A 26,506-nucleotide genomic window follows, 5' to 3' on the forward strand; every position below is an offset into this window, starting at 1 on the left:
CTACAAAGCTGATACAGGTTGGGACAAATATTTGTGACCATTTTTATTCTTGTCAAAAACTTTTATTCTTTATTTCTATTGATCGAGTGTGGACACAGAGTGACAAGCGTTAGCCCATGTCAAAGGAGGAAGTTAAACTTAGAATAATCTGTCTTGAAAACAGCCATTTGCCTTCAAAATCAACCTTCCCATGATGGATTGCATGGGGTACAATTTCCTTTAAGAGATTAATCCCCTTATAGTCAAGCTAATGTCCAGATATTATGAAAATGGTTGTTTTGGACAATTCCTAAATGGTTCAAGTTGTATCCCCTAAAATCAGCAACAACCCTCTTTTTGTGGCATGGCAACATGTATAATTTAAAGAAAAGAAACATACAGTTCTACATATGTTATAATCTGGAAACAAAATTGTCTAAGGACGCTAAAACATGATGCCATTTTAATACCGCAATTTTTTCCTGTCTAAAACAATTGTGAATTAGGGGGGAAATACTCCTTTTATATCAATTGTTTTATCCCCTTTTCAGAACGATAAGGACCAGTGGTCTCATTTCTTAATTAAATAGTATTAATAAATGTGTTTTCCATTATGGACCAGTTATATATCCAAGGTTTCTAACAATAGCCCAAATGAAGGAAGTTGAATATATTGATATTATAAAAAGAATAATACCTTTTAAAGTTGTAATAAACTAGAACTTATTCATCTTCATGATTTACAAAACTTTATGACGCAAGCTATAAGCATTTAATGTTGTTAAAAATATGAAACAAAAACAACCCTTGCTAAGTACTACCCTTGGAATTACAAGTCAACTTCCTGTCAGACTGAAATCAGACTCTCCATGCTTTTAAGATCAAAGGTTAAAATCGCACTGATTACGAGGACTTCGTCTTCCATGAAGAAAAATACATTTCTTACATTTATTAACCAGTGTAAAAATATTGATTGTTTTATAAGTCAACATGTAAAAAGACCCTCTCTAAATGCATGTACTCAGTTCAAAACCAAAGTGGCTAAATAATTTTTAGTTTATTTCTACATCATGTCAACGGGAAATTATACAAGATAATTGAAATAACATCTGTTTTTGTTTACCTTATGCTGTAACATAAACTACTCTTTGGAAGTCATAATGACCGTCCGAAAAATTATAATAATTCATTATAACTTGTTAAACAAAAAACATAATGGACTTGCAAGATTAATAATGCAGAGTGTGATGTTGTATTAACCTGGCAAATGTATCCATAATGTAATCAACTGGTTTATAGATATGTAGCAAGATTCTTCTTACATCAAGTAACAATATATCAACATTTCATGACATTTAGCTAACTATCGATAAAGATATTACACGGAAACAATGCTTTGTAGAACGTAGAAGTGGATTCCTGAACAGATGAGGCAAATATTGATATAAAAATTAAGCTTGATACTGCTTTAAATTTTGATTGTGATTAAGTATTTAACACAAAATATTTAAAAATTAAAAAGAAGCTTCCAGTAATAAAAATAAAGAACTTCGTGGAGTGCAGCATAGTAAGAGAAGAGTATGTTGAACTCTGTTCGCATGGGACAAGTATAGACACAATACTTGTATTGACATACTTATTTCGATTGTAAGAGATATCTGATTGAAAAACTCAGGCAGGTATTTTATATACAAACTAATAGAAAAACACAAAACAATAAACAAAAGCAAAAACGAAAATAAAACAAAACGAAAGTTGACTAACATTATGTATAAAAACTAAAGACAATAGCATCATAACAAATTGCAAATTTTAAAGGTTCGTATAAAATTATATGAAATGATTGTTTTGGCTTCCTTTAGATCCATTTTGTGGGCTAGAACCTTGTAAAATGCACAAAATTAGTTCAAATCAGCTTTCTTCAACATTTTTACAGGAATTCTAGATTTTAATCTACCAGTGTATTGGTTCATGATCCCAGTTTTTAGTCGAGTCTATGTTGCTCATTTTACTTCTGTTTCTTTGTGCGTGTTTCTTTGCTTACTTCATGTCCTTTGTCATGTGCATCTATTTTCCTTGTATTGTCTTTTTCCTTGCAATATTTTATTTTGATTTTTGTTTGAATCTTGTTTCCCTTAAATAGCCTTTTTCAATGGACTGTTTTTTTAGCATTTATAAAACTGGAAAGTCGTGAAAACTTAATGGGCCGTTTTCAGCGTTATTGGTCAATGACCACTATTTTTTTTACAACCACTAATAATATTTATCTTTAGACTGTTACTGCACCATACCATTCAACAATCACATTTTGGGTCGATGGCATAGTGTATAAAATTCTGTTACTGATTTTAAAGGCGGGCGTGCATGGGTGTGTTTTCCTTTCTGTTACGTTCAGGAACAAACACATTCATTTTCAGTTTAGTGTGTTGTTTCTAGTCAAATAGGTAGAAATTTTAGAATATGGAATACAATTTCCATGGGAATTTTTTTCTTCACGTTTGGATACTCTGACAGGAATCTGTACATGTACAATTAAGAGCATAAAACTTTTACTTATTTTTTCTTTATCTGACATTTTAAATTTTGAAGGGAAAGACTAATCAAGGGAACCAAGATTCTATCGGAAATCAAAAGGATATAATCTAGGGATAAAGATCAGACATGGAAAACAGATACATACAACAAATAACATTAAATAACTAAAAGTACAAAGTACGAAAAGTAAATGAGCAACTCGGACAGCACTAAAATTGAGAGCATTGCCCAGGTGCAACGGCAGGCTATGCGCCTGCTACTTTTCCAGCTACCAACACCGAGCAGATCATATAAAGTCAGGTCAAGGATAAACGAAAGAGGAAAATAAAACTATGACACGTTGGACAAATCAGTTTATGGTGCAGATGGATTCACCTTAACCACATATCAGTTCATGACGACGACCATAAAACAAACGTCTGTAGTGATGACTTTGAAGCAGCATAACTTTGTTCCAGAAGCCTTATTGAAAGAAGCTAAAGCGATACAAACAGTGTGTGCAGTTACGGCAAGCTTGGCATTACGCATGAATTGTGATATTAAAACTCCATACGCAGGTGCTGAAGTGACGTTGCCACAGATGAAAGGAGAAATGGCAATAGGGAATGAAGGTCATCGCGTTTGTCGTAATACAGGGACAAAGACCAGACATGCAAAACAGACATACACAACAAAGAACATAAAGTGACTAAAATCATACGTACAAAGTAACATAAGCAAATGAACAACTCAAAACTCCACTAAAAACTGGGAGCATGGACCAGGTGCACCGGTAGGGTAACTGTCCTCTGCTTTTCAAGTAACATCCGCCGAATTGCTCATAAAAAGTCAAATCCGGGATAGACAAACTAGGAAAGAAAAAACTATGATACGTTGAATACATCAGTTTTCATGGCGCAGATGGATACACCGTAACGAATGACGAGTTCATAATGACGAGCATGAAACTTCTGTAGTGATTACTTCAATCTTGTAGCAACAAAACCCGGTTCCAGAAGCCTATTTGTTAGAATTCTGGCGCGATACAAAGTCCTCGTAGTTTCGGCAAGCTCTGGCATAACGTATGAGTTGTGATATGAACACTGCATACGCAGGTTTTGAAGGGATGTTGCCACAGATGAAAGGAAATTTGCCAGTTTTGAATAAAAAGTCATCACGTTTTTGTAAAGTTTGGTCAATAGTGTAGGTCAAGATATGAGACTGACTTCACAGTGTCTATGGTGTCCTTATGTTTTTTTGGGGTTGATACGATGTACCAAATCCCGAAACTAACCATAATACGCCATCTATGTAGCGGAAACTAAAATTAGAGGATCTAGCTAAACCGTGTTTTTTCTTTTAGATCAGATCAGCTGTAAAGTCAAGAAGGTAAATAAAATGGGAACATATTGTTGTAAATTTTAGCAAGTGTTAATTTGTAGTATTAGTAGCAATATTCTTTCCATGTCATCAATACTCGAACTGCAGATAGTCTGATACTGGAAACAAATATTGTAAGGTGATAGATGTATAAAGCAAATGGATGTTTGAAAGGGATTAATCAGTTGGTTCCACACTCTCATTTCAATGCTAAATATGTTTGTGTTGAGATTTTACTTTCAGTAACTACGAAAATAGATTTGATTATTCTGCAGGTACTTCTAATTCAGTAGTTTAATACACGTACTATAATTTGGATCATATCGATAAGGAAACACAGCGAAATGTTTACGAAATATTCTTCATTTTAAAAAGATATATTAGGCCATTTTATATTCAATCAATCCAAGTATGATAATATAGATGTCAGATTGTGGTGTTTAAAATATTAAATTGAAAAAAAAATCACACAGACTGTGATTTACAAAAAGTGTTGCGACTAATATATCTAGGCCATATTAAAGAAAATGTGTACTTCTTGTTGTGCTACCTGGTCTATTTCCACTCAAAAATAATGTACTTAAAGATTTTTCTTTCTATTAATTCTAGTTTTAAAAAAAAATCTACGAAAACTTAAGGGTCGTTCCTTCCACCCTCTGTATATGATCCAACTGGAATGAAATATCAATAAGTAAAACAAATTAAAATTAGGTTTAAAATAATACCGAAAGGAAAGTTATACATCTACGTCTGCACGTTAATTATTTTTTCTCGGTCCAGATAAAATGGAGTGAATAACGCGCTATGGAACATCAAAAGATAATATTCTGCCATCTTAGGGACCAATCATTATTTATCTCTAAATGTGGGCCGGCAAAAGGCAAATTTATATTGGACAAATAGAACTGATCCCTTTTCAAATCACAAAAATACCCCCTTTCAAATACTAAACAAACCTTACCCCCCTTTTAAACGTATGATATAGGAAGCGTTTCTGCCAGGTTTCAATGCATTAAACAAAGAAATGTCAATTTTACAGTCTTAATTATACTCGAGTGTCAGTATTTCATAATGAATACTTGTATAATTTCAATGGTTTGGCATATAAAACTTGATGTGAAATGCTTATTTTTAGGTCAAATGAAAATATTTGGATCATATCTAGTCAATTTTATTTGTTTACTATGTTTTAAGTCATTTCATGTACATGACAAAAGTTGATGAGGTATTTTACAAAAGCTGTTTAAAAATGTCACACAATTTCAAAGTTGCCTACATTCATGAATTATATAACCCCTAATCTGTTAAATCTGAATGACTTATCTATTTTGAATGACACTCTGTATATCTTCATTGTGTAGCATCAGAAGCATTTCTGCCAAATTTCATGAGAATAGCTTTTATTGTATTATTATACTTGAGTGTCAGTATATACATATTTTTCATAATGAGAGCATTTATAATTTTGATAATATGATGTATAAAGTTTGCAGTATAAAGTGCACATGTGTTACTTAGGAAGTGGTTTAATAAGCAGTAAGGCGGCAATTGCATTGATAAAGAATGGAGCGTTTTGATATGCAAACTGAAGTATAAATTTCCAACTAGATTGATCAGGGTTTAATTTGATATTCAGACTCTAGCAAAATGTAACATATATAATACACAGAAAGAAATTTTATACGCAAAGTTGATTAACGAGGTGCATTTTACATACACAAAGAGTGATTTTATACATAGACTAGAGTAAAAATGTATATTACATATTCTGGGCACGTTCTATATACCGATTGGAGGATGAAGGGGTACGTGAGGGATACCATGTCCAGCATGGGGTATGAGAGAGCCATTTAATATACCTATCAAGGGATTTTATATGCATACTAGAGTATGAGAATGCATGCAATTTTATAATTACTTTTCTAATGGTTGTAATGTTTATAACAAGTGCAAAATAAAGAAACTTCGCGAGATACACACTTTTTGAATAGTAAAATTAAACTGCAAACTTTTCTTCTAACAACTGGCGCTAATTTTCCGCGCAACAGTGGATTAGCCGACTGTACAGGTAACCGATAACTTACAATGATTAACAATCTAGAATGCATTTGCACTACTGCTTACATTGCTCATAATTATAAATGTAAATATATAATTTTAAATTGTTGACTGAAAAAAGGATACATCCATACATGTAAATATCTAGCCATCAATTTGACTGTCAAAAAAATATCAACACCCAAATTGATATTGATTCAGACTCTTCCAACTAAACGCAAGCGTGTAAAATTAAAAGATTCTTATATGCAGATGTCCGATGCACTAAAGTGATAAACAAAGCCAAGTTGCATTTCTTAAAGTCTATGACCCTCTTTTCATAGTATAAACGAAATATGAGAAATATGTTTACAGTTTTCCTGTTACAATGAAGGGAAGTTACCGACATTTTATTTATATTTTAAAATGTTGCCACTGATAATAAGAAGGTCTCGCTTACAAAAGTGTAGTCATTATTTATGTTGAAACCATTATGATTAAGCTATTGAACACAAGACAAAAATCAATAAGGAAGTTTATTTATTACCTTATTACCCGCTTTGTATGGCCCTGTGTAGTACTAACTACGTATAAATGTCAATATGTAACATTCAGAAATGCCAAAAAGTTGCGCATGGGCTGGTCCGTCAGATTGAGTTGTAGCGTCAAGTATTTATTTCATTGGAAGTTGTACGAACTGCGTAAATATATCTGTGAGTTTCATTTAAAAAAATCAGTTTAGTGCTTTCAGTCATTCATCATAGCATTTTTAAAAAAGAAAATTTGGAGCAGGCAAAGGTGTCTATGAATAACGGATATACGGACAGAAATATTTTTTCAACTTTATTCTTATAGTGTTATTTAATCACAATCTAATTCGGAGCTGTGGAAAGCTTAAATTATAGGTCCATATATGACCGAAGAGTTCATTGTTCAATAAAGATCTGGAAGATATAATTCGATGGAATGAAATGATAATTAGACTGAAGTCAGAACACCTCATTTACTAGAAGGCTGTTTCTACGTTAGCAAGAATACTAAATTTATGTATTTGTGACACGTATCAACCTGTGTACTTTTAAATAAGCAATTATTCAAATTAAAAGGATGTTCTTGAATAATAATATCAATATTTGGACTCATCACAATGTAAAGATTAACAACCTCAATATATTTAATGCAGAGCATGATCACTACAACTATATACTAACAGATTATCGTTATTTTTGAAATTGCTGATTTTATTGTCGTTGCATTGTTTGATGATGGCCTCAAACAGAGTTGAAAATGAATATGTGATTCTTAAAGATGGTAACAAAATGCCGGTTATTGCATTGGGAACATCAAGGGTGAGTACCTTTCAATAATTAAACACCCAAAAAAATCATTTCCACAAAAATGATTTTTTTTTCTAATATTATTATACACATTAACCATTTGTCAGTTGAATTTGAAATAAACAAATATTCTTAAGTACCATTTTGTGTAAGAATCGAGCAATGGGTGGCACATCACTTTTCCCAGTTTGTTTTGTTTTGTTTTGTTTTTTTTGTTTTGCCTCAGATATATTCAATACATCTAGTAAACAAAAGAAGAGTTATCCTGATGCATCTGCGACGTAAATTTTCCATAAATTTGACCTATCAATATCTTAAAAAGGCAAATTTTCAAGCTCTTTTATTTCGTATTTCTGTGGGTTATCAGGTACTTATTCAATGCAATAAAATCTCAGTATATTATTTTTTTGATTCATGTGCTAAACCATATACCAAATTTGCCCCTTTTTTTTTAGAATAACTTAAAGCGATCTTCAATCTTTCGATATTTCATCTGTGGCAACATCCCTTCAGAACCTGCGTATGCAGTGTTCATATCACAACTCGTGCGTTATACCAGAGCTTGCCGAAACTACGCAGACTTTTTGTATCGTGCCAGAACTTTGAACAAAAAGGCTTCTGGAACAGGGTTATGTTGTTACACGATTGAAGTAATCACAACAGAAGTTTTATGGTCGTCATTATGAACTCGTCATTCGTTACGGTCGATCCGTCTGCGCCATGAAAACTGATGTATTCAACGTATCATAGTTTCCTTTCCTCGTTTGTCTATCCTGGACTTGACATTTTATGAGCAACTCGGCGGATGTTCCTACAAAAGCAGAGGACGCTTACCTTGCCGGTGCACCTGGTCCATGCTCCCAGTTTTAAGTGGAGTTCGATTTGCTCATTTGCTTTCGTTACTTTGTATGCATGATTTTAGTTACTTCATGTTCTTTGTTGTGTATGTCTGTTTTCCGTATCTGGTCTATGTCCCTGAATTACATGCTTTTGATTACCGCTATAACCTTGGTTCCCTTGATTATTCTTTTAAGTTCAGTAAAGAAAACACTGAAAACAATTTTAACTATAAAAAGTATGACAAGAAAAATGGTCCTGTAATTTTAAATTCACCTGATGTAAAAGACAACACAGTTTTTATGACTTAAACACAGCCGTTGTTCACTTCATAAAAATATTCTACAAATAAGGTCAATTAAAAAAAAAATCTCCTATTGGTACTAACTACTTAGTGTATGGAACACCGAGAAATTTTTTTAACTAACCATCAGGAGGACAAACTTATTGGACGTATCTATGTATTTAATCAAGGAAAAGCTTAGATACCAGGAGAGGGTCAGATATAAACAACACTAAGATAGATTTCAATTAAGACCTGATCTAAGTAATAATTAGGTAAAGTTACTGTTGATACCATATTATCTGCGTCTGGATTCAAATTGTGTAATTTTGGATTTTTTTTTTCTGACTAGAATATGCGTAAAATATCCCAAAATCCCAAGAAAATCTTTTCAAAAGGGTATAATATCTAACTTATCAAAATGTTTTCTTTCGTTGCATGTTCGGGTGCGTAAAAGGGGTATATGGACATACCGATATGGTCTTCTTATATTGACTTTCTGATGATTTTCTACGACCGCAATATTCAGTGAATTCATATCTTGTACTGCAAGTGAAAGTAATATAGCAAAACGACTCATATCTCACCTTGTTTTCTTGACAATGTGATGTCTTTGACACAATAATTTACCTTTGTGATGTTATCTTCCTTTGATTAAAAAATGTGTAAGAGACTAAGGGAAATGGAACCAGAGTTCGAACGGAATAACAAAGAACATAGTCCTGGAAGAGTAATCAAGGGAACCAAGGTTATAGTGGTAATCAAAAAAGTGTAGTCCAGAGACAAAGACCAGACATGGAAAACAGACATACACAACAAAGGACACAAAGTAACTCAAATCACACATACAAAGTAACAAAAGCAAATGAGCAACTCGGACTCCACTAAAAACTGGGAGCATGGACCAGGTGCACCGGTAGGGTAAGCGTCCTTTGGTTTTCTAGAAATACCCGCCGAGTTGCTCATGGAAAAACGGCTAGACAAGGAATATAGACATGCACAACAAGAACCACGAAATTACAAACATAAACATGAAAATAGAAACGAAGGTAAATTAGCAACCCATGCCTCTTGCAAAAAGGGTGAATGGACCAGATGAACCGATAGGGAAATGTCTTTTGCTTATTTAAAAAAAAAACCCGTTGTTCATAAAATGTCACGTAGAAGAGCGACGAAAAGAAACTTCTGACACTATGAACAAATCGGTTTTCATATATATGACGATCCATAAGTTCATAATGTCGACCATTCAACCTTTATAGTGATAGCGTCAATATCTTGTATTTTCGGCAGGCTAAGGCATAACGTATAAATGGCAATATAAAAACTCCTTACCAGGTGCTGGAGTGATGTCCCAACCAATACAAGAAAAGTAGACGATACTAAACGAAAAGTCTGCATTTGTCGTAAAGTTAAGTCATGAGTTTGTCCCTTTCGACCGCTCAGAGTATGTCATGATATGAGGCTGACTTCATATTGCATGCAATATTCTTTATCTCAAGTTTTGTTTTGTTTTTTTTTGTTTTTTGTTTTTTGTTGTTTTTTTTGGGGGGGGGGCTGGGGGGGTAGATGCGGGTTTATGCTTTGATTTATGCTATCATCAAATACTATTTTGCTTTTTGTAGTCTCTTGAAAACCTTATCAAATGCATTTTCTCTAAAGTTGCATAGAATAAAAGTAGATATACCAAACCAATATTCTCAAATAATAAGGCCCCGTGCAGGTCCGGGTGTTAAAAGAATAGGCCTGCAGCAGCGCTAAGCTTGTCGTAAAAGGCGACTAAATAGTGCTCAGAAACCTAGCCGGGGGCTAGGCGATCTGCCCACAGAGCAACTGGGATGTGTGCCCCAGGTGGTGGAATGGGGTACCCCTGGCGTGTTACATGCTGGGGTTGTCAGGCTATAATACGGAAAACCTGACCGCAAACCATAGTGGTGCACCGTGTTGGGAAAGATGCCACGTTCCTCGCATGTTAAAGAACCCTGCTGTGGTATTCGATAGGAGTAGAAACCTTCACGCTCCGCCACAGGAGGCTAAATTGCCCAACCTTACCCATCCCCCCTTTTTCCAGTGGCAATCAAAATTTGTCGACCCTATTATCCTTGTGTCCCATCCTTTTTTTTCATTTCATGTTCATTTTATCATCCATTTCATGTTCATTGTCTGAATATAGCTGAAATATTGCTGCTCGGACGTTAAACCCCAACAAACAAACAAACAAAGAATCAAATAATAAGCTGTGGTACAAGCGTATTTTTTTCCAAACTATACTTTTTTCCTAACAGATCAAGCCTGATGAAGTAGATGATGTTTTTAAAACGACAATTGAACTGGGATATCGTCACTTTGACACTGCACAAATGTATAAAAATAAAACTGTAGTGGGAAAAGCTTTAAATTCCATCTTATCAAAAGGTCAAATTAGACGTGAGGAATTGTTCATTACCACTAAGGTAAGTAACTAAATATTGACATACATAAATTCAAAACGGTAATGTAATTCATTCTACATACGGTAAACCGTAAAATTTTTGCGGCAGTTTTATTTTCAATACTTTCGCACCAAAACCTGTAACGCTAAAATCAAACTGTCGCGATTTTTTCCGTCGAAGAACATAACAGTACAATTTGATAAACGATCGCGAATTTAAATCTGCGCGAAAGCAGATAGATAGCAGAAACCGCGAAAAAAAAAGACGGCGCAAAAATTTCCAAGTTTACAGTATATCATGTACTATATTTAATTCTTTAAATTAGTCGTTATTTTCATGTTGACTTTAAAGCAAGGGTCTTACATGTATGATTAGTCACGCAATAGAACGAGAATTTCCATTTGTGACATAATATATACATTAAGCACACGAGAGATGTCTTAACAAACTTAAACTTAAAACTTTTAAAATAACATTTAAAAATTTGGAAAAGAAAACAGAAAGAGATTGGTAAACTGAGACAGACATTAAAAAAATAATATAAAGTATCACACACAGAGTAAGTATCACAGGTTTTGAGAAACACTGTTGTTTTACTCACGTCATCTCTGGTTAAATGGAGATGTGTAGTAAAACAATGTAGCAAATGACCTCTAGTTGCAAATGACAGTAGTATAGAGCTCAAAAAGATTCTTCATATAGAGGATGAGTAATTTCATGCACCTTTCGACAATGTATGATTTACACAGCCGAGGATTCAACGTTAATGTAGAAAAAAAAACATTTTATGAAAAAACAAAACAAAACAAAACAAAGAAAAAAAACAACAACAATAAAAAAAAAAGGAAAAGAAACATAAAACTTAATATTTCTTATCTAACAACACTTGCATGTTGTTCCCGAGAGACATTTTTATATTACTTTACTTTTTGTAGGTTGTTCCATTTTATGAAGAACCAGGCGACATAGAACGTGAGCTCACAGATATGCTATCAACCTTAAAGCTAGAATATGTAGACGCATGTTTGATCCATTTTCCTGTTAGTTTTAAGGTATGCAAAACAGAAAATATTTATATTGTATACAAAATCTACATTAAACATATTGGTTGGTAACAACAATTTCTACTATCGTTTTTTGTCGACAGATGTGGTGTTTAAGTTGTTTCCCTTTCTTTTTTTCTGTGTTTTATGTTAGAATAAAAAATGAAAGAATTGTTTGGGACATCACGGAGATGAGAATTGTTTGGGATATCACGGAGATAATTTTAGAAATATATTATTTTTTTTAAGTTCTAACAAATCCTGAATCATCTTTCGAGGAATGAATCGAATGAGGAATGTTCGGTAGGGACCAAGGTTACATTTTAACATTTATTTCCTTACACAACGTTCATTTCAATATTCGGCATTTCAGATCGCACAGAGTTGGGTTGCAGTTGACTTGAGAGGGGTCGGTCAGAGGTCCCATTTCAAATGAAATACATTTCAAGTTTATTTGGGTTTTTATGATTGCATATAACTTGCATTTACAATTAATACTATCTATCAATAACCATGATGAATTTCTTTGTTACATTACCAACACACTAATTAAGTATCCATTGTTCATAATAATTAAGTTAATACTCCTAAATGGAAATAGAAAGAGAGGGTAATGTAATTTTCTACATAAATAAACCCCGAAATATTTATTTTCAAGAAACAATTTTAAAAAAAGTTAAAAATATTACAACTACTCCTAGATTTCTCATTCAAAGCATACCGATACTGTAAACCTCATATTTTATTCTTTTTGGAGTAACGCTTATTATATGAAGCATAAAAAAGGGGAATTTATAGAATTTCAAATTTTTTTCGCTATCACCTGTTAATGTCATCTTTACAGAGTACCGTAGTTGAAAGAAGCTTTTGTCTGATGCAGTACATTTAAATAGTGCCTACGCTTTCAAATCAGCCCAAGTGATAAACATTGTTCGAACTTGAGTTCGAGAGATACATTGCTACCCCTACCAGTGAAAAATACATCCGCATGAACCAAAATGCTAATTTTGAGCTTATAAACGGTGTACATGTTGGGTACTATTATCTAAATCATCTATATATTTAACATATTTGCCCATTCCAGGCACGTATATGACAGTAATGATTAAAAAAGGATTTTTTGGAATTTCATATTTTCCTCCATTTTCCAGGTATTGGAATTTCATTTATTCAAATACCGTAATTCAAACTAGCTTTTGTATGTTCAAGTTCATTTATATGGAATAGGAGTTTTCTAATGAGCCAATTGTATAAATATTTGAAATTTTACAAGTTCAATTATGTAAAAAATTGCCATAAACATGTTAATTTTTAGCATTTAATCGATGTAAAAAAATGTCGATGTTTTCGTCATATCAGCTCATTTCAGTCACGTTTCTTTTACTGTTTCAAGGTGACATTAATGAGTTTTCATAAACTAGGAGGAATGTTTGGAATTTCATATTTTCTTCAACTTAACCTGTAATATACAAGCATACTTCACACAAGATTTGCATATTCAAACATATTTATGTAGAATCTTAGCTTTCTTATGAGCCATCTGAATGCAGAATTAAACGCATTTCGGGCCATTTTGGGATTTTGAGATTAAAGTGTCCTAACAAATGACAACATGTCATAGTGAATTTTTCTGTATTTAATCCTACCAAAATTATCCGACGATTCAAATGAAGTAGTAAAGGACGGAAATTCACTTGTCTCGTTTTTACTTGTCTGTCTCATTACAACTAACACTTTGTATATTCCAGGAAAAGAATGGTCACGACTGTTTCTCTTTGTCTTCTGAAACACATTTGAACTTAAAAAATATTGAAAACTTCAAATCTGAAAATACCTTTATAATCATGATTTAATAACTGGTTTGTTCTTATTATTTTTGATTTGCGATTACAGTTTGGTTATGGAAAGGTGTAATGCCTTAACTGTTATGGGTGGGTGAAGAATGGAAGGACTCACGTCTAACTTCTATAAATTTTCTACATAATGCTTTTCTTACATAAACCATAGCCCTTTTGAGCTATAATAATTCATACATATTTTTGAAATGAATTTTATAGCTGTATCATAATAAACATAAGGATTAATGGTCAAACGAAGCACTCATTTGCCTGATAATGCGGGGTGTCATTAATTCAACTTCCATTCAAAGGTCAACGTCGCAGTTATGTTTTAGCAAACAAATAACACTTTGGGGAAGGGATTATTTGTATTAGTTTTTTGCTATAATTTAATAAAATCCTTGAACCATATACTCATTCATACACTCGAAAATGGCACTGTTTAATGGTATCTAACACTTTTTATCTGATTTTTCTTGATGGCAAAAATCAGTTTTTAGAGAATATTAAGAATTCATTAATTCATTTATAGTGCTTGAAATGGTATAAAATAATATGTTTAATTTATTTTAAAAGAATATTTGACATAAACATCTGTATGGTAAATTTTCAAACTTTAGTTGTGAAAAGCCTTTTCCAAGAGGATAAAATTGGTGGGAAAATATTTTATATGGTCTCACTAAACACCATTACTTTACATGTTAAAAAAGTAATTTTCAAAGTTTCACTGCTCTTTAGGGTAAGTGAAATCTTAATGTTGCATACCATTGCAAAGCTTGGAAAATAAGGTCTTGAAAATCATTAAACTAATGGTATGATGATTTTAGAAATTTTTCACAATTTTTTTCACTAAAAACTACAACTTAAATGTAGTTGCAGAAATCAACTTGAATACACACATTTTACCTTTTCTTATAACTGACAGCATAGAGGCACATTACTCACACGTGTAAACAATATTAGTACACTTTTATAGTAATTTACAAATATGATTTTAAAGTCCACATTCTCAGCTTTGTTTTTAATCGACATACACACAGAATATGCATTTACAATGCATTCATTTAAATTCAGTGTATTTTGTTACTACATGAAAGGGTGGGCATTTGATCCAGAAGTGGTAAGTAAAGACCTTAAGAAAATGTTATATAATACATTTTATTAAAAAAAGGCTTGTAGTAATTCAAACGAAATAAAGATCCTTTTTATAAAATCTCTACTTTATATTCTCATTGATATAAGACGCTTTTGACATTTTATTCAGGACAGAATAATATATAACAAATTAAATATAGGTTTTCTTTTTATTACAAAAATATCCAATGGTTTTGATTTCATTTTAATCGGAAAAAGTATAATTTGAAGTCAACTTTTACTTCAATTTGAGAAAAGTGGAAAATAATTTTTTTTGATACAACTTATCATTCAATGGCAACCGCAAAATATAAAAAGACATTTAAACACAAAACTCATTGTATTGTTTTCAGAAGGAATTACAACCAATTATTAACGACATATCAATACCTTATCCTGAAGATGTTTCCCCATATGTCAATGCTTACACTGATCATCTCATCTTATGGAAGGTGAGCTGTTAATCATTAGAGTAAACAATAAACTATTACATATATAAACGTTGTTATAGCACGAAAATTATCCAAGGTAAAGAATATTGTTAAAACTTGAGTCTCAACTATTCCTTCCTCAAAGAGGTATTAATAACGACCAAATATGAAAAACAAGTGTATTTGTTTTGGTCATAGATTTAAGTAAAGTTGGGGATAAAAAATAAAGCACTGCTTTTGATAGAATAAAGACTACGAGTACGAACAAATTAAAACACATGTAAATTCCTGTGAAAAATCAAAACACTTATATGGTCTACTACCCCTTTAAATGGCTTCATTTCATCTAGCCATTTTTGTTATACCTGACTTATTTGTTCGATTATTACTGAGAAATATAAGAAAATGTCAGTCAAATGAATTATCAAAAACGGTGTTTAATATGTTTTATGCATTGCCCATGTACTAAAACTATACATTGGACGTTTATGATGTTATATCGCTGATGCCTCGATCAGTGGGAATATGCCAGACTTCCTAAAAACATGATGTGCGTCTGCGTTAAAATTTCAAACAATCACATCCTGACTTCGTCACTTCCGAAATGCGTCACTACCGACAGCAAGATTTTGACAGAGGATCTACATTTATATGCGCCATTTAAAAAAATGAACACATTTTAAGTGTCGAAGGACAGTATATATTCACTTCTATTAGCGTTGTATTGCATGTTAATACCACTTCGTCGAACATCAGGAATTAGAGGACATGAACGAGAAACATTTGACAAGGTCTATTGGATTGTCAAATTTCAGCCAGCGACAAATACAAAATATCATGGATAACTGTAGGATACCCCCATCTTTGTTACAAGTGAGTATAATAGTATTTGGATACCTATAAAGAGTATGTTTAATTATTAAAAAATGAAACATGTTGGAGCATGTGCATGATACGACGACTTGATGACCGTACATTAAATGCAACAAGTTGGAACCATTAAGTTAAAAAAATCCATCAAATACGTGGGCTAAGTTAGCCTAGTCCCCAAAATATCAGCACATCAATAGGTACCCTCCGATTGTAGAACCATGCATTTATAGTTTTTTTGGTCACATTTTATACATCGTCTAGGCAAAGAGGCAAAAATCCATAATGTTTATTCTTCGATTCCTGTGGGTTTTTTTATACTGCATGAATAAGTAAATCAACATTAAAGGGTATTTTTAGGTGGCCTAATGTATCAACTTTTAAATGGTATAAAAAATGTTATGGTCATTCGAACGGAGAAATGCACTCTCCTACGCATAGAAAAAATTCATAAATTGACATATTTTCAATGTTATAAATAAGTGAATTAATGCTTCAATACAAAATGGCTTCCTTGTTATTTATTGTATCGTAAGTGATACTTTAGGTTTTATGTAGATAAATTTCAAGGTTTAAGAGTAAGATAACAAGATAAATGATAAATGATTACTAGGAAATAATCCATAGTTGTTGAACCATTTTTCGAATCAATGCTTATTAATTTTGGTAGGTTGAATGCCATGTTTATCTTCAAATACCCGAATTAGTCAGCTACTGTCACCAGAATGGTATATACATGACTTGTTATGCGCCACTAGCATCACCTGGTTTGAAGAAGCATAATCTTAGGTATAATATTACTCTCTATAGCAGGAAAGTATATCAGACCTTAATGCTACGCAGAAGTAGGAATTCTTTATATCTACATACGTACATGTTCGATTATTTCAGACATAGACCACCATGTATCTGCAAGATAAAATGCATAGATCACGCAAAAATGTGTTTTGTAAGAAATGACTACCTACAATGAATCGAAATAACTCCACAAGAGGAACTCTTTGAACCAAAGAAAAAAAGATGAAAACACAGAAACACCAAACTAAGTGATAAGAAATGCAACACTTTTATTTCCCGGTTTCCACGCAATCTGTCTCCCTCCTGTCCTATATAAAACATATGATTAAATATTTCTAGTGAATTCTACCTGAGTCGAACCAAAAAGTAGTACTTCAAAGTCACTGAATTTTAGCCGAACTTGGATGTGGTGCAAAAATGTTAGTTTCATAAATTACTCAAAATGATGTACAAAATCTTTGGAATGTCTGACAAAATTAAATATACATGAATACTGAATGGCGAGATTTATTTAAGCATTACCTCTATCTAGGTATAGATAATAACAGTAAAAATAATTAAACTTTCGTTCCACTATAAGTGGAGTGTCCCATAAATATTTCGGAATTTTGAGTGGTCCTTTATATCCACATAGTTAAACGATATGGCTACAACCAAAATTTCAGTACCCAATTGGAAGCCTATGGAATTAATACTTCAAATTATTTTGCCATATGTTCCAGTCAGTTGACATTTTTGTTCTCGACAGGTTATGTCCTCAAAACAGGACGTTTCCAACAACACCATAACTATATATACACCAGTCTTTAAAGATAGGACGTATTGTAGTATATCAGTGTTTCTTTTGATTGATAATCTCCCTTTCCGGAGCATTTATATCAGTCCTGGAGCTTTGGTTATTGTGTAACTTCTGGTTTCCCTTATCTCCAGTTTTTAAATATTGGTTTAGATCAAGCTTTTAATTTTGTTATCATACCCTCCAGTTTCAGAAACAAATCATTGGGATCTACAGAAAGCACTTTGTCCGTCCGTATATTTGTCTAATCACGTCTTCTTTAAAAAGGTCTTATCGCAATTATTTTATTCGACCGCTTACATTCCAGGTACAATATTATCCTGTTTCAAACATTAAATCACAATCAAAATTCAGAGTTGTATAATACTTAGCTATTGCGTCCCTTTTCGTCCCTTTCATTCAGAGTTCGAGCTCTACCGACGCCTTTTGTTCCAACTTGCCATAACTACAGATATTTACATTACATTTAATGTATAAAAATCAGGTAAGATTTTGTTTTTCTCGGGGGGAGAGGTGTTGTTTAATATTGGATGCAGTGAGTCTGTAATTCCACATTTCAGATACCAAGAAGTAAACATTTTACACGATTCAGTTGTACAGCGGATAGCAGATTCCCATGGGAAAACACCAGCACAGGTTACTTAGCAAGAATAAAATTACATAAGGTTCATATGAAAATCCGTGGAAAAATACAACCGGTAACCCTAAAGAGATAAAAACCGAAAAAAATAAATGAACTATTCAGTACATATCTAAACAAGCAGATAGAGAAAAGAAAATTTTCAACTTTAAATCAATATTGAAGCATGCATGCACAATATCATACTAATACCAACAAGTGTTTCGATTGTATTTTTTTAAAAGTAAATACAACATTAATTCGGTTCTGCATAGTTTTAGTCAATACAATACTATTGGTCACATCGTATGCAGCTTCGATATTTCAGAATAAAGCCTTTTATTATTAGACCGTTCTAAATAATAAGTTCGACATTGTATATACTGTTTTCTCAAACCTGATCGGAAAGCAAGGTAAAACAAATATCTGTATTAATGGATTAAACTGGCATCTAAAATAATCTTCGACAGGAAAGGAAGAAATGTTACTCGTCACATTATTGATAGAGGAAGATTCGATAAGCATGAACAAATTTCAATAAATCTTATCAAAGTACAAAAACTTTGATTTGATAAACTTTATCGTCCTATGAATTTTTGCTTACTCATTTTAGATTGCTTTGCGATATAATTTTCAACGTGGTCTCGGAATAGTTTGTAAAAGTTCTAATTTGAAACGCTTGAAACAGAACAGAAGCGTAAGTTTAAAAACAAAATTACTCGGTATAATCTTGATCTTTATGTTTAGTCAGTCTGAAATGTATTTATCAACCCTGTGACATAAAGAGTCAAAAGTTAGATAATTGACACCCCTAGATCATGTGTCGTCAGAATTTTATCCCCAACTTTTTAAAACCTTACTCCTCTTAATCAATAATCACCATTTGCCTAATATTGAAAGAGTCAACAAGGGAACCAAGATTTGAGGGTAATCAAAAGAATATATTTCAATGATAAATAAAAGACAGTGAAAATAGACGACAGGCATGACAAAGAATGTTAAAAAACCAAAATAGCACGTACAAATTAACACACGTGACTCCACTGAAAACGGAACAGGTACAGCGGTATGTAAGCCTCCTTTTTGTAGAAACATCCGCTGAGTTGCTCATAAAATATCACGTCCGGGGTAGACGAAAGAGCAATTGAAAACTTTGACACGGTAAAGATATCGGTTCTTCTGAAATAGATAGGTACTGCATTACGAACCACAAGTTTTCGGTGATCCTATACAAAACATATATATGAAATATATGTCTTTTCTAATCCAAGCAAATAATAATTAATATGCAGGAACTTTGATTACCACCCAGTCATGATTAAATTTCTGTATGGAATTTCCCGCCTATATATATATATATATATATATATATATAAAGGTCTGAAAAATTCCCAAAGATGTTAGAACTGTAAAATTTGCGATGCAAATTTTTGGTCCTTCCCTCCGCGGGACTCGAACTTGTACCGCTGTGACATCTATGGCAACACCGCCTGCACAAAGTCCAGCGCCCTAGACCACTCAGCCAGCTAGGCTATATAGAAATATAGCTTCGCTGGCCAGGTCATTCCTTCTCGTAGGATTAATCTAGGGCTGTAACTTAGTACACGATGTATGGTAGTACGGGACAGTTCATTTAAATGTTATTATGTAGGATAGAGGATCAAATTAGTGATGCATGTCACAACAAATCAATATTATACAACGTCTCAGAATGTGACGACTCTATTCGCTACACTGCTCCATCGGATCAAATTGATACAGGCAGTGTTGCCATAGATGTCACAGCGGTACAAGTTCGAGTCCCGAGGAGGGAACGACCAAAAATTTGCATCGCAAATTTGACAGTTCTAACATCGTTCGGAATTTTTACATACCTCCCCTGTATCAATTTGATCCGATGGAGCAGTGTAGCGAATAGAGTCGTCACATTCTGAGACGTTGCATAATATTGATTTGTTTTGACATGCATCATTAATTTGATCCTCTATCCTACATAATAATATCTAAATGAACTGTCCGGTACTACCATACATCGTGTACTAAGTTACAGCCCTAGATTAATCCTACGAGAAGGAATGACCTGGCCAGCGAAGCTGTATTTCTATATAGCCTAGCTGGCCGAGTGGTCTAGGTCGCTGGACTTTGTGCAGGCGGTGTTGCCATAGATGTCACAGCGGTACAAGTTCGAGTCCCGCGGAGGGAACGACCAAAATTTGCATTGCAAATTTTACAGTTCTAACATCGTTTGGAATTTTTCAGGCCTTTTCTATACGCTTGTATGTCTTCCCGGGTATCAATTTGATCCGATGGAGCAGTGTAGCAAATAGAGTCGTCACAGATATATATATATATATATATTGATATTGAACCCAAATATATTTCGCTCAAGTTTAATGTTAAGTATGTCTTCACTTTTCAAAGTGATTGTAATAATTGATATTATTGTTAAAAGGATTCCGAATCTGTTCCGAAGTGAAGAAAAATCTTCAAAAATGCTTTTAAAAATGCTATACTACTAACCACTATTATGATCGAAACTGCATATAATTACATCTAATCTATTTTTAGTTATTTGATTTTTCGTTAACATCAAATGACATGGAAGACCTAAAAAGCCTTGACAGGTGTCATCGAGTTTTTATCTTTGAGGCATTGTCGTAAGTATTCTCATTATGTCAAATGGTATATTGGTGGGTTACTTCACAATTAATTAATATTTTGTCACAGAGTAAAATAAAATTGGCTGTTATCAGCATGTTTGTTCTTAGTATAATTACACTGCTTTGATTTGCTCGATTTAATCTCGCAAAATCTGAATACCATACGAAAACCTAATCTTATTCTGATCCCGTAAAAACCAGTAAATACAACAACCGAAATCGACAAATACCATCAGCCATAGAAAATAAAATTACACAAACATTTCTCATCAGTAAATTGAATCATATGAAAACCTGAATCCCTTCGATGGTTACACCGGACATCGTTAGTTGCATTTTAAAGGCAGAAGGTCTAACTGAAAGATTGATGTAATTCGAAAGAGTCGTACATCTCAATTATAATTTTGAATGTTCTTATCAGAAGGATTTCTATCTTTTGTAGCCTAAAAAATCATCCAGAAAACCCTTTCCCGGACGTAAAATAAATGTGAACCTGTAAAACAAGCGTTTCCGTTAAATGACCTGACGTATATATAATGATTCATGTACGTAAAATAATCTGGTTTGTTCAAAGAGAATTAATCAAACAAAACAAACAAAAGATTGTTACAAATCAAATTCAATTTTCTAAATTTAATTAAACTAATTCGATGTAGATACGATAGATGTCATATTATTTTGCAAAATGAATTAAAAACACCTCTGGATATTTTATTTTTATCAATATGGCCATATGCTGGTGTGTTATACACAATCTCAAGGTTATTTTCATTTGGTTTCATCGTTTGCCAAGTTTGAACAATAACATTAAATAGATTTGTGTGAAAAGTTATGAAGTTACTGTATCATGCCTGAGTCAGTTAGTCAGCACGACCCACAGCTATTCATACAAACAGGAAGAGGACAGAATCAATGATGCACCTATGTTTGCCCACAATGTTTCAGACCGTATTGCATATAACACTGCAAGCGCCATGATTTCAATACATTCAGTCGGAGCCAGATTTGATTAAAACAGAACAAAACAGCTCAACATTCACAGTCTTCACGCTTCATAAACAGAGGCAATTAAAATATCGAAGCGTCAGCAATGGGATGATACAGGATGATTCTAATACGTCAAAATGCAAAGACATTGCCTAAACCTGAGAACATGAAACAGAGACGATCTACATAAAAAACTAAAGATAAGGGATACAAGACGACACACAAAAAACTAAAGCCCAAGCAATATAAACTCCCACATAAAACCTGGAGTACATCAGATGCCCCGAAAAGGTAATAATATACTGCTTGCGGCACCCGCCATATTGCAAGTGAGTATAATCCGGTAATAATCTAGCAATAATAATCATCTCAGTGATATGTGTCATACTTCGGCGAAATCATTCATCATGATGAAAACGTTGTAGATAACTTGAAAATAGTTGGAAAATATCCAAAATCGACAAATATAGATTAAGGTAACAGGAAATCACCATAAAACTTACGCCATTTTCATTTTTTTTTAAACCGGCTGAATTTTCTATTACAAGGTAATGCAATAAGTATTAACAGTTAACATAGCGCAGACATTTACTTGAAGGTTTGAAAAAAAATTTAATTTATATATCTCTCTGAACGATGTTTCTAAATAAAAGATGTATTGAGTTTAGTAGAAAATATATATTTTTTTTAGCCAGACCTGCGAATGGATGTTCGTGATGGTCGATATAAGACATATTTTAAGACCACCTTATTTCATTAAGTATAGTCTAAAACTAAAAATGCGTTTAGAAATACAAAGCCATGGCATTGTTACAGTCATTATCATTTTAAAGTGTGCTATGATTTTTAACAAATCAATATTAAACACGTCCACTTCCCACAGAGGATAAAATAAATCTTATCTCTCCAATCCATTGGCATGTAAACTTTAATACAACCTTTGGTATTTCAACGTCTTCTCAGGATAGCAGTGTGATTTATAATTGTAGTAGAAATCAGTGACAAAGGTGTTCAAGTTCACGGCGGCAACTGGTGGATACATTAAATACAAAACTCTTGGTGTCAGTTTCACAAAAAGTCGTAAGTGTAAAATTGATCGTAAGTAATGACGTCATAAACTAAAATAGCATTGTGATATCATGATTTACGATCAATTTCACACTTACGACTTTTGGTGAAACCGACGCCTGGTCTGATACTTGTTTATATGATTGTTTACCATTATCAGTGTACCCACACATAACGACGTCTAATATAGTTTTATCCCTTGTTAAAATAAACCACTTTCACTTATATGAATGAAAGCGATAAATATACGATTTTGGGGTGAGTGGAGGTTGGGGCTAGACCCGGTTCATCATGTGACGTACAGAGCAAAAATGTGGTTCCGTGGACGTATGTGAACTAATATTAAGGTGTGTTTAATTTTTTTATTTTTTCAACAGTGGACAGATTTGAATAGTGGAGAGTTATGATCACGCCAAAGTACTCCAACCCTGCTACATTTTTTTTTGCCTGTCCCAAGTCTTTGATTTCTGGCCACTGCTATAGCTTGCCGAAACTACGTTTTAGACTTCTTACCATTTGATCATCTGGAACAGGATAATGTTGCCACTACATTCAATTCATCACTAAAAAATGTTTATGGTCGTCATCATTAACTAATTAACCGTTGTGTTATATCCATCTGCACCTTGAGAAATGCTTTGTCATTGTTTTGTTTCTACTTTCGTCTACGCCAGACATGGCATTTTATTAGAAAATCGGCGGGTACTTCTAGAAAAGTAAACGACGCTTACCCAACAAGTCATTTACTTTTGTTTTCCGTCATCTAGAAGTTATAATTTGATTATTTCTTTTGATTACCTTTATGCCAGAGCTTGCCAGACTTTTTGTATCGCTCTCTAACAAATAGGCGTTTGGAACAGGATTATGTTGCTACAAGATTGAAGTCAACACTACAGAAGATTTATGGTCGTCATTATGAACTCGTGGATCGTTATGGTGTTTCCAACTGCACCATGAAAACAAATTTATTCAACGGTTCATAGTTTTCCTTTCCTCGTTTGTCTACCCGGACTTGACTTTTATGAGCAACTCGGCGGGTATTTCTAGAAAAGCAGAGGACGCTTACCCTACCGGTGCACCTGGTCCATGCCCCCAGCTTTAGTGGAGTCCAAGTTGCCATTTGCTTTTGTTACTTTGTATGTATGATTTTAGTTACTTTATGTTTTTTGTTGTGTATGTCTGTTTCCATGTCTGGTCTTTGTTCCTGGATTGCATTCTTTTGATTACCTTGGTTCCCTTGATTACTCTTTCGTATAAATCGTGGTTCCCTTGATTTCCCTTAGAAATTTCTATATTATCCTTGCAACCCACTGAACAATCGCATTATTTATATATACTTTAACTAAAGAAATGACCTCTTTTGATTATACAAAAAGTTTTCATAGTTACGGCAAGCTCTGGCATAACATAGGAGCTGCGATTAAAACAACTTAAATGAAAGAAACGATGATTCTTACGAACGTTTGTACTATATCACTTGTATTCAATTTAACAGTCAAGTGAAATAGATCAGTTCCAATTTCAATATAAATCTAACTAGTTTAGTGAGTAATTAAACTAGCTCTCAAGGTTGAAATGTTGCCCTACATTATACCAATATGTCCTACTTAACTACCACAGAACAAAACCTTGTCGTCAAAGGTAATATAAATTTGGATGACTTTTGACTTATTGCACTATGCTCTCTAATCCGAGCTCCAAATAGCAATACCAGTGATTTTATGATATCAAACGATGGAAGCATAATGTCAATTTAAAATTTAAAACAAGAGTAATCAAGTGAACCAAGAGTCTAGTGGAAATCAACAGAATGCATTTCATGGACAGAGAACTGACATGGAAAACGAACACATACAACAAAGAACATAAAATAACCAAATTATTAAAATATGTACAAAACAACAAGAGTAAATAAGCAACTCGGACTCCACTTGAAATTGGAAGCATATACCTGGGGTGCAGCGGTAGCGTATCCATCCCCTGCTTTTCTAGAAATACCCGCCAAACTGATAATAAAGAGTCAAGTCCGGGGTAGACGAAAGGTAAAAGGAAAATATGACACATTGAAAAATCGGTTGCCATTGTGTACACGATCGTGACGATCAACGATTTTATGATGACAACCATAAAACTTCTTTAGAGATGAATTCAATCTTGAAGCAACATAACCCTGTTCCAGAAGCCTAATTATAAAAAGTCTAGCGCGGTACAAAAACTCTGCATAATTACGGCAAGCTCTGGCATAACGTAAAAATTGTTAAAACAACTTAATCCATTTTGAGAAATATATCATATATGCATTACACTGGAAAAAGATAAGTGGGAACAAATTTATGGTGTGTCACCCATATAATAGGATTTGCTTGATTTTCTCATTGACAGCCTCTTAAACATCTACTTTTAGTTTGCACAGCTTCTTCTTAGCGCAATTTGTAATACATAAGCTGTCATATTAGATAAAATTTCAATTATAAGTTTTATTTTAGCTTGAACTCACTCCATTTGTTGAATAACAAAATCTTTGTGCGAGACCTATGTTTCATTTAGTTGCCATGTGTGATTAATGTACATTATCGTTTTTAGTGGAGTCCGAGTTGCCCATTTACTTTTGTTACTTTGTATGTATGATTTTAGTTACTTTATGTTCTTTGTTGTGTATGTCTTTGTTCCTGGATTACATTTTTTTTATTACCGCTATAACCTTGGTGCCCTTGATTACTCTTTCACAACTTGTTCCATATTCTTGCTGCATTAAATATATGAGACATCAAACGGGATGATTATGGGTTACTACATTTAGCATTCAGTTGCCTAATCGTATTGAAGAGTCACGAATTTCAATTCTAGCAAGGAAAAAAGTGTTATTGATAACAACTTTAAAGACTTCTGTAAGAAAATCTACATGCAAAACTGAAAAAGAAAGCAGAGAAAGTAAAAGGGTTATCTAATTTAATCAAAGTTTTGTGGAATCAAAACATTATTTATTTATTGTGTAGATATATACACAATAATTTCTATTCAGAATGAGTTCTATTGTAGTTTTGTTTCCTAATGTACATTGTGATTTGTGTTTTTTATATCTTTATACTCATTTTAATGATCAATTCTTTATTACTTTTAACATCATAAATTATCAGTACAAAGTACAGAAAACAATTATATAGTTGCACAGCGGTATACAAGCCAGTGTGGGTGATAATACATTATAATACGTTACGTTAGAAATTATGTTGAAAGTTATGATGCAAAGGTCAATATATGTTAAACTTTTTTTAATTTCAAATGCCTAAAATAGATACCCAACTAATAAATCATTCGTGTTCTCAACAGAAATTAGTTGAATAAGTTAAAAAGGAGAAAGCATTGACCACTAATATTTGTTTTACCAAAAAGTCTTTCGTTACGTTCTATGTTTCTCATTATGTTCAGATGAGTAGGCATCCTAATGGCTTCGTTTTCCAGA

The 26,506-nt window shown here is 33.1% G+C and overlaps 1 protein-coding gene across 2 annotated transcripts; it reads left to right on the forward strand.

Annotated features, from left to right (window-relative positions):
• The first annotated feature begins 6,451 nt into the window (after window positions 1-6,451).
• LOC148614669 (1,5-anhydro-D-fructose reductase-like) lies at window positions 6,452-22,577 on the forward strand. 2 transcript variants are annotated; one of them, XM_088588934.1, is made up of 10 exons: window positions 6,452-7,259; window positions 10,653-10,820; window positions 11,735-11,851; window positions 15,171-15,266; window positions 16,002-16,118; window positions 16,786-16,904; window positions 18,270-18,345; window positions 18,942-19,025; window positions 20,897-20,985; window positions 21,431-22,577. In XM_088588934.1, the coding sequence occupies exons 1-10, from the start codon at window positions 7,173-7,175 to the stop codon at window positions 21,471-21,473; spliced, it is 996 nt and encodes a 331-aa protein (XP_088445060.1). In that variant the 5' UTR covers window positions 6,452-7,172; the 3' UTR covers window positions 21,474-22,577. The 2 variants fall into 2 exon arrangements, with proteins under 2 accessions (XP_088445060.1, XP_088445059.1); XM_088588933.1 differs by having other exon boundaries at window positions 6,454-7,259; window positions 15,168-15,266.
• Window positions 22,578-26,506: the final 3,929 nt, after the last annotated feature.

The sequence above is a fragment of the Perna viridis genome, chromosome 6 (assembly GCF_037379345.1).
Source record: "Perna viridis isolate PV_CMFRI_1.1 ecotype Kerala chromosome 6, ASM3737934v1, whole genome shotgun sequence".
Taxonomy (NCBI): Eukaryota; Metazoa; Mollusca; class Bivalvia; order Mytilida; family Mytilidae; genus Perna; species Perna viridis.

Bases quoted from the DNA above. Each gene is read 5' to 3' on its own strand.
- LOC148614669 (XM_088588933.1), top strand. From the start codon at position 7,173: ATGATGGCCTCAAACAGAGTTGAAAATGAATATGTGATTCTTAAAGAT. The intron at 7,260-10,652 runs GTGAGTACCTTT...TTTTCCTAACAG, and splicing joins TTGCATTGGGAACATCAAGG to ATCAAGCCTGATGAAGTAGA. The intron at 16,905-18,269 runs GTATAATATTAC...TCCACATTTCAG, and splicing joins TTGAAGAAGCATAATCTTAG to ATACCAAGAAGTAAACATTT.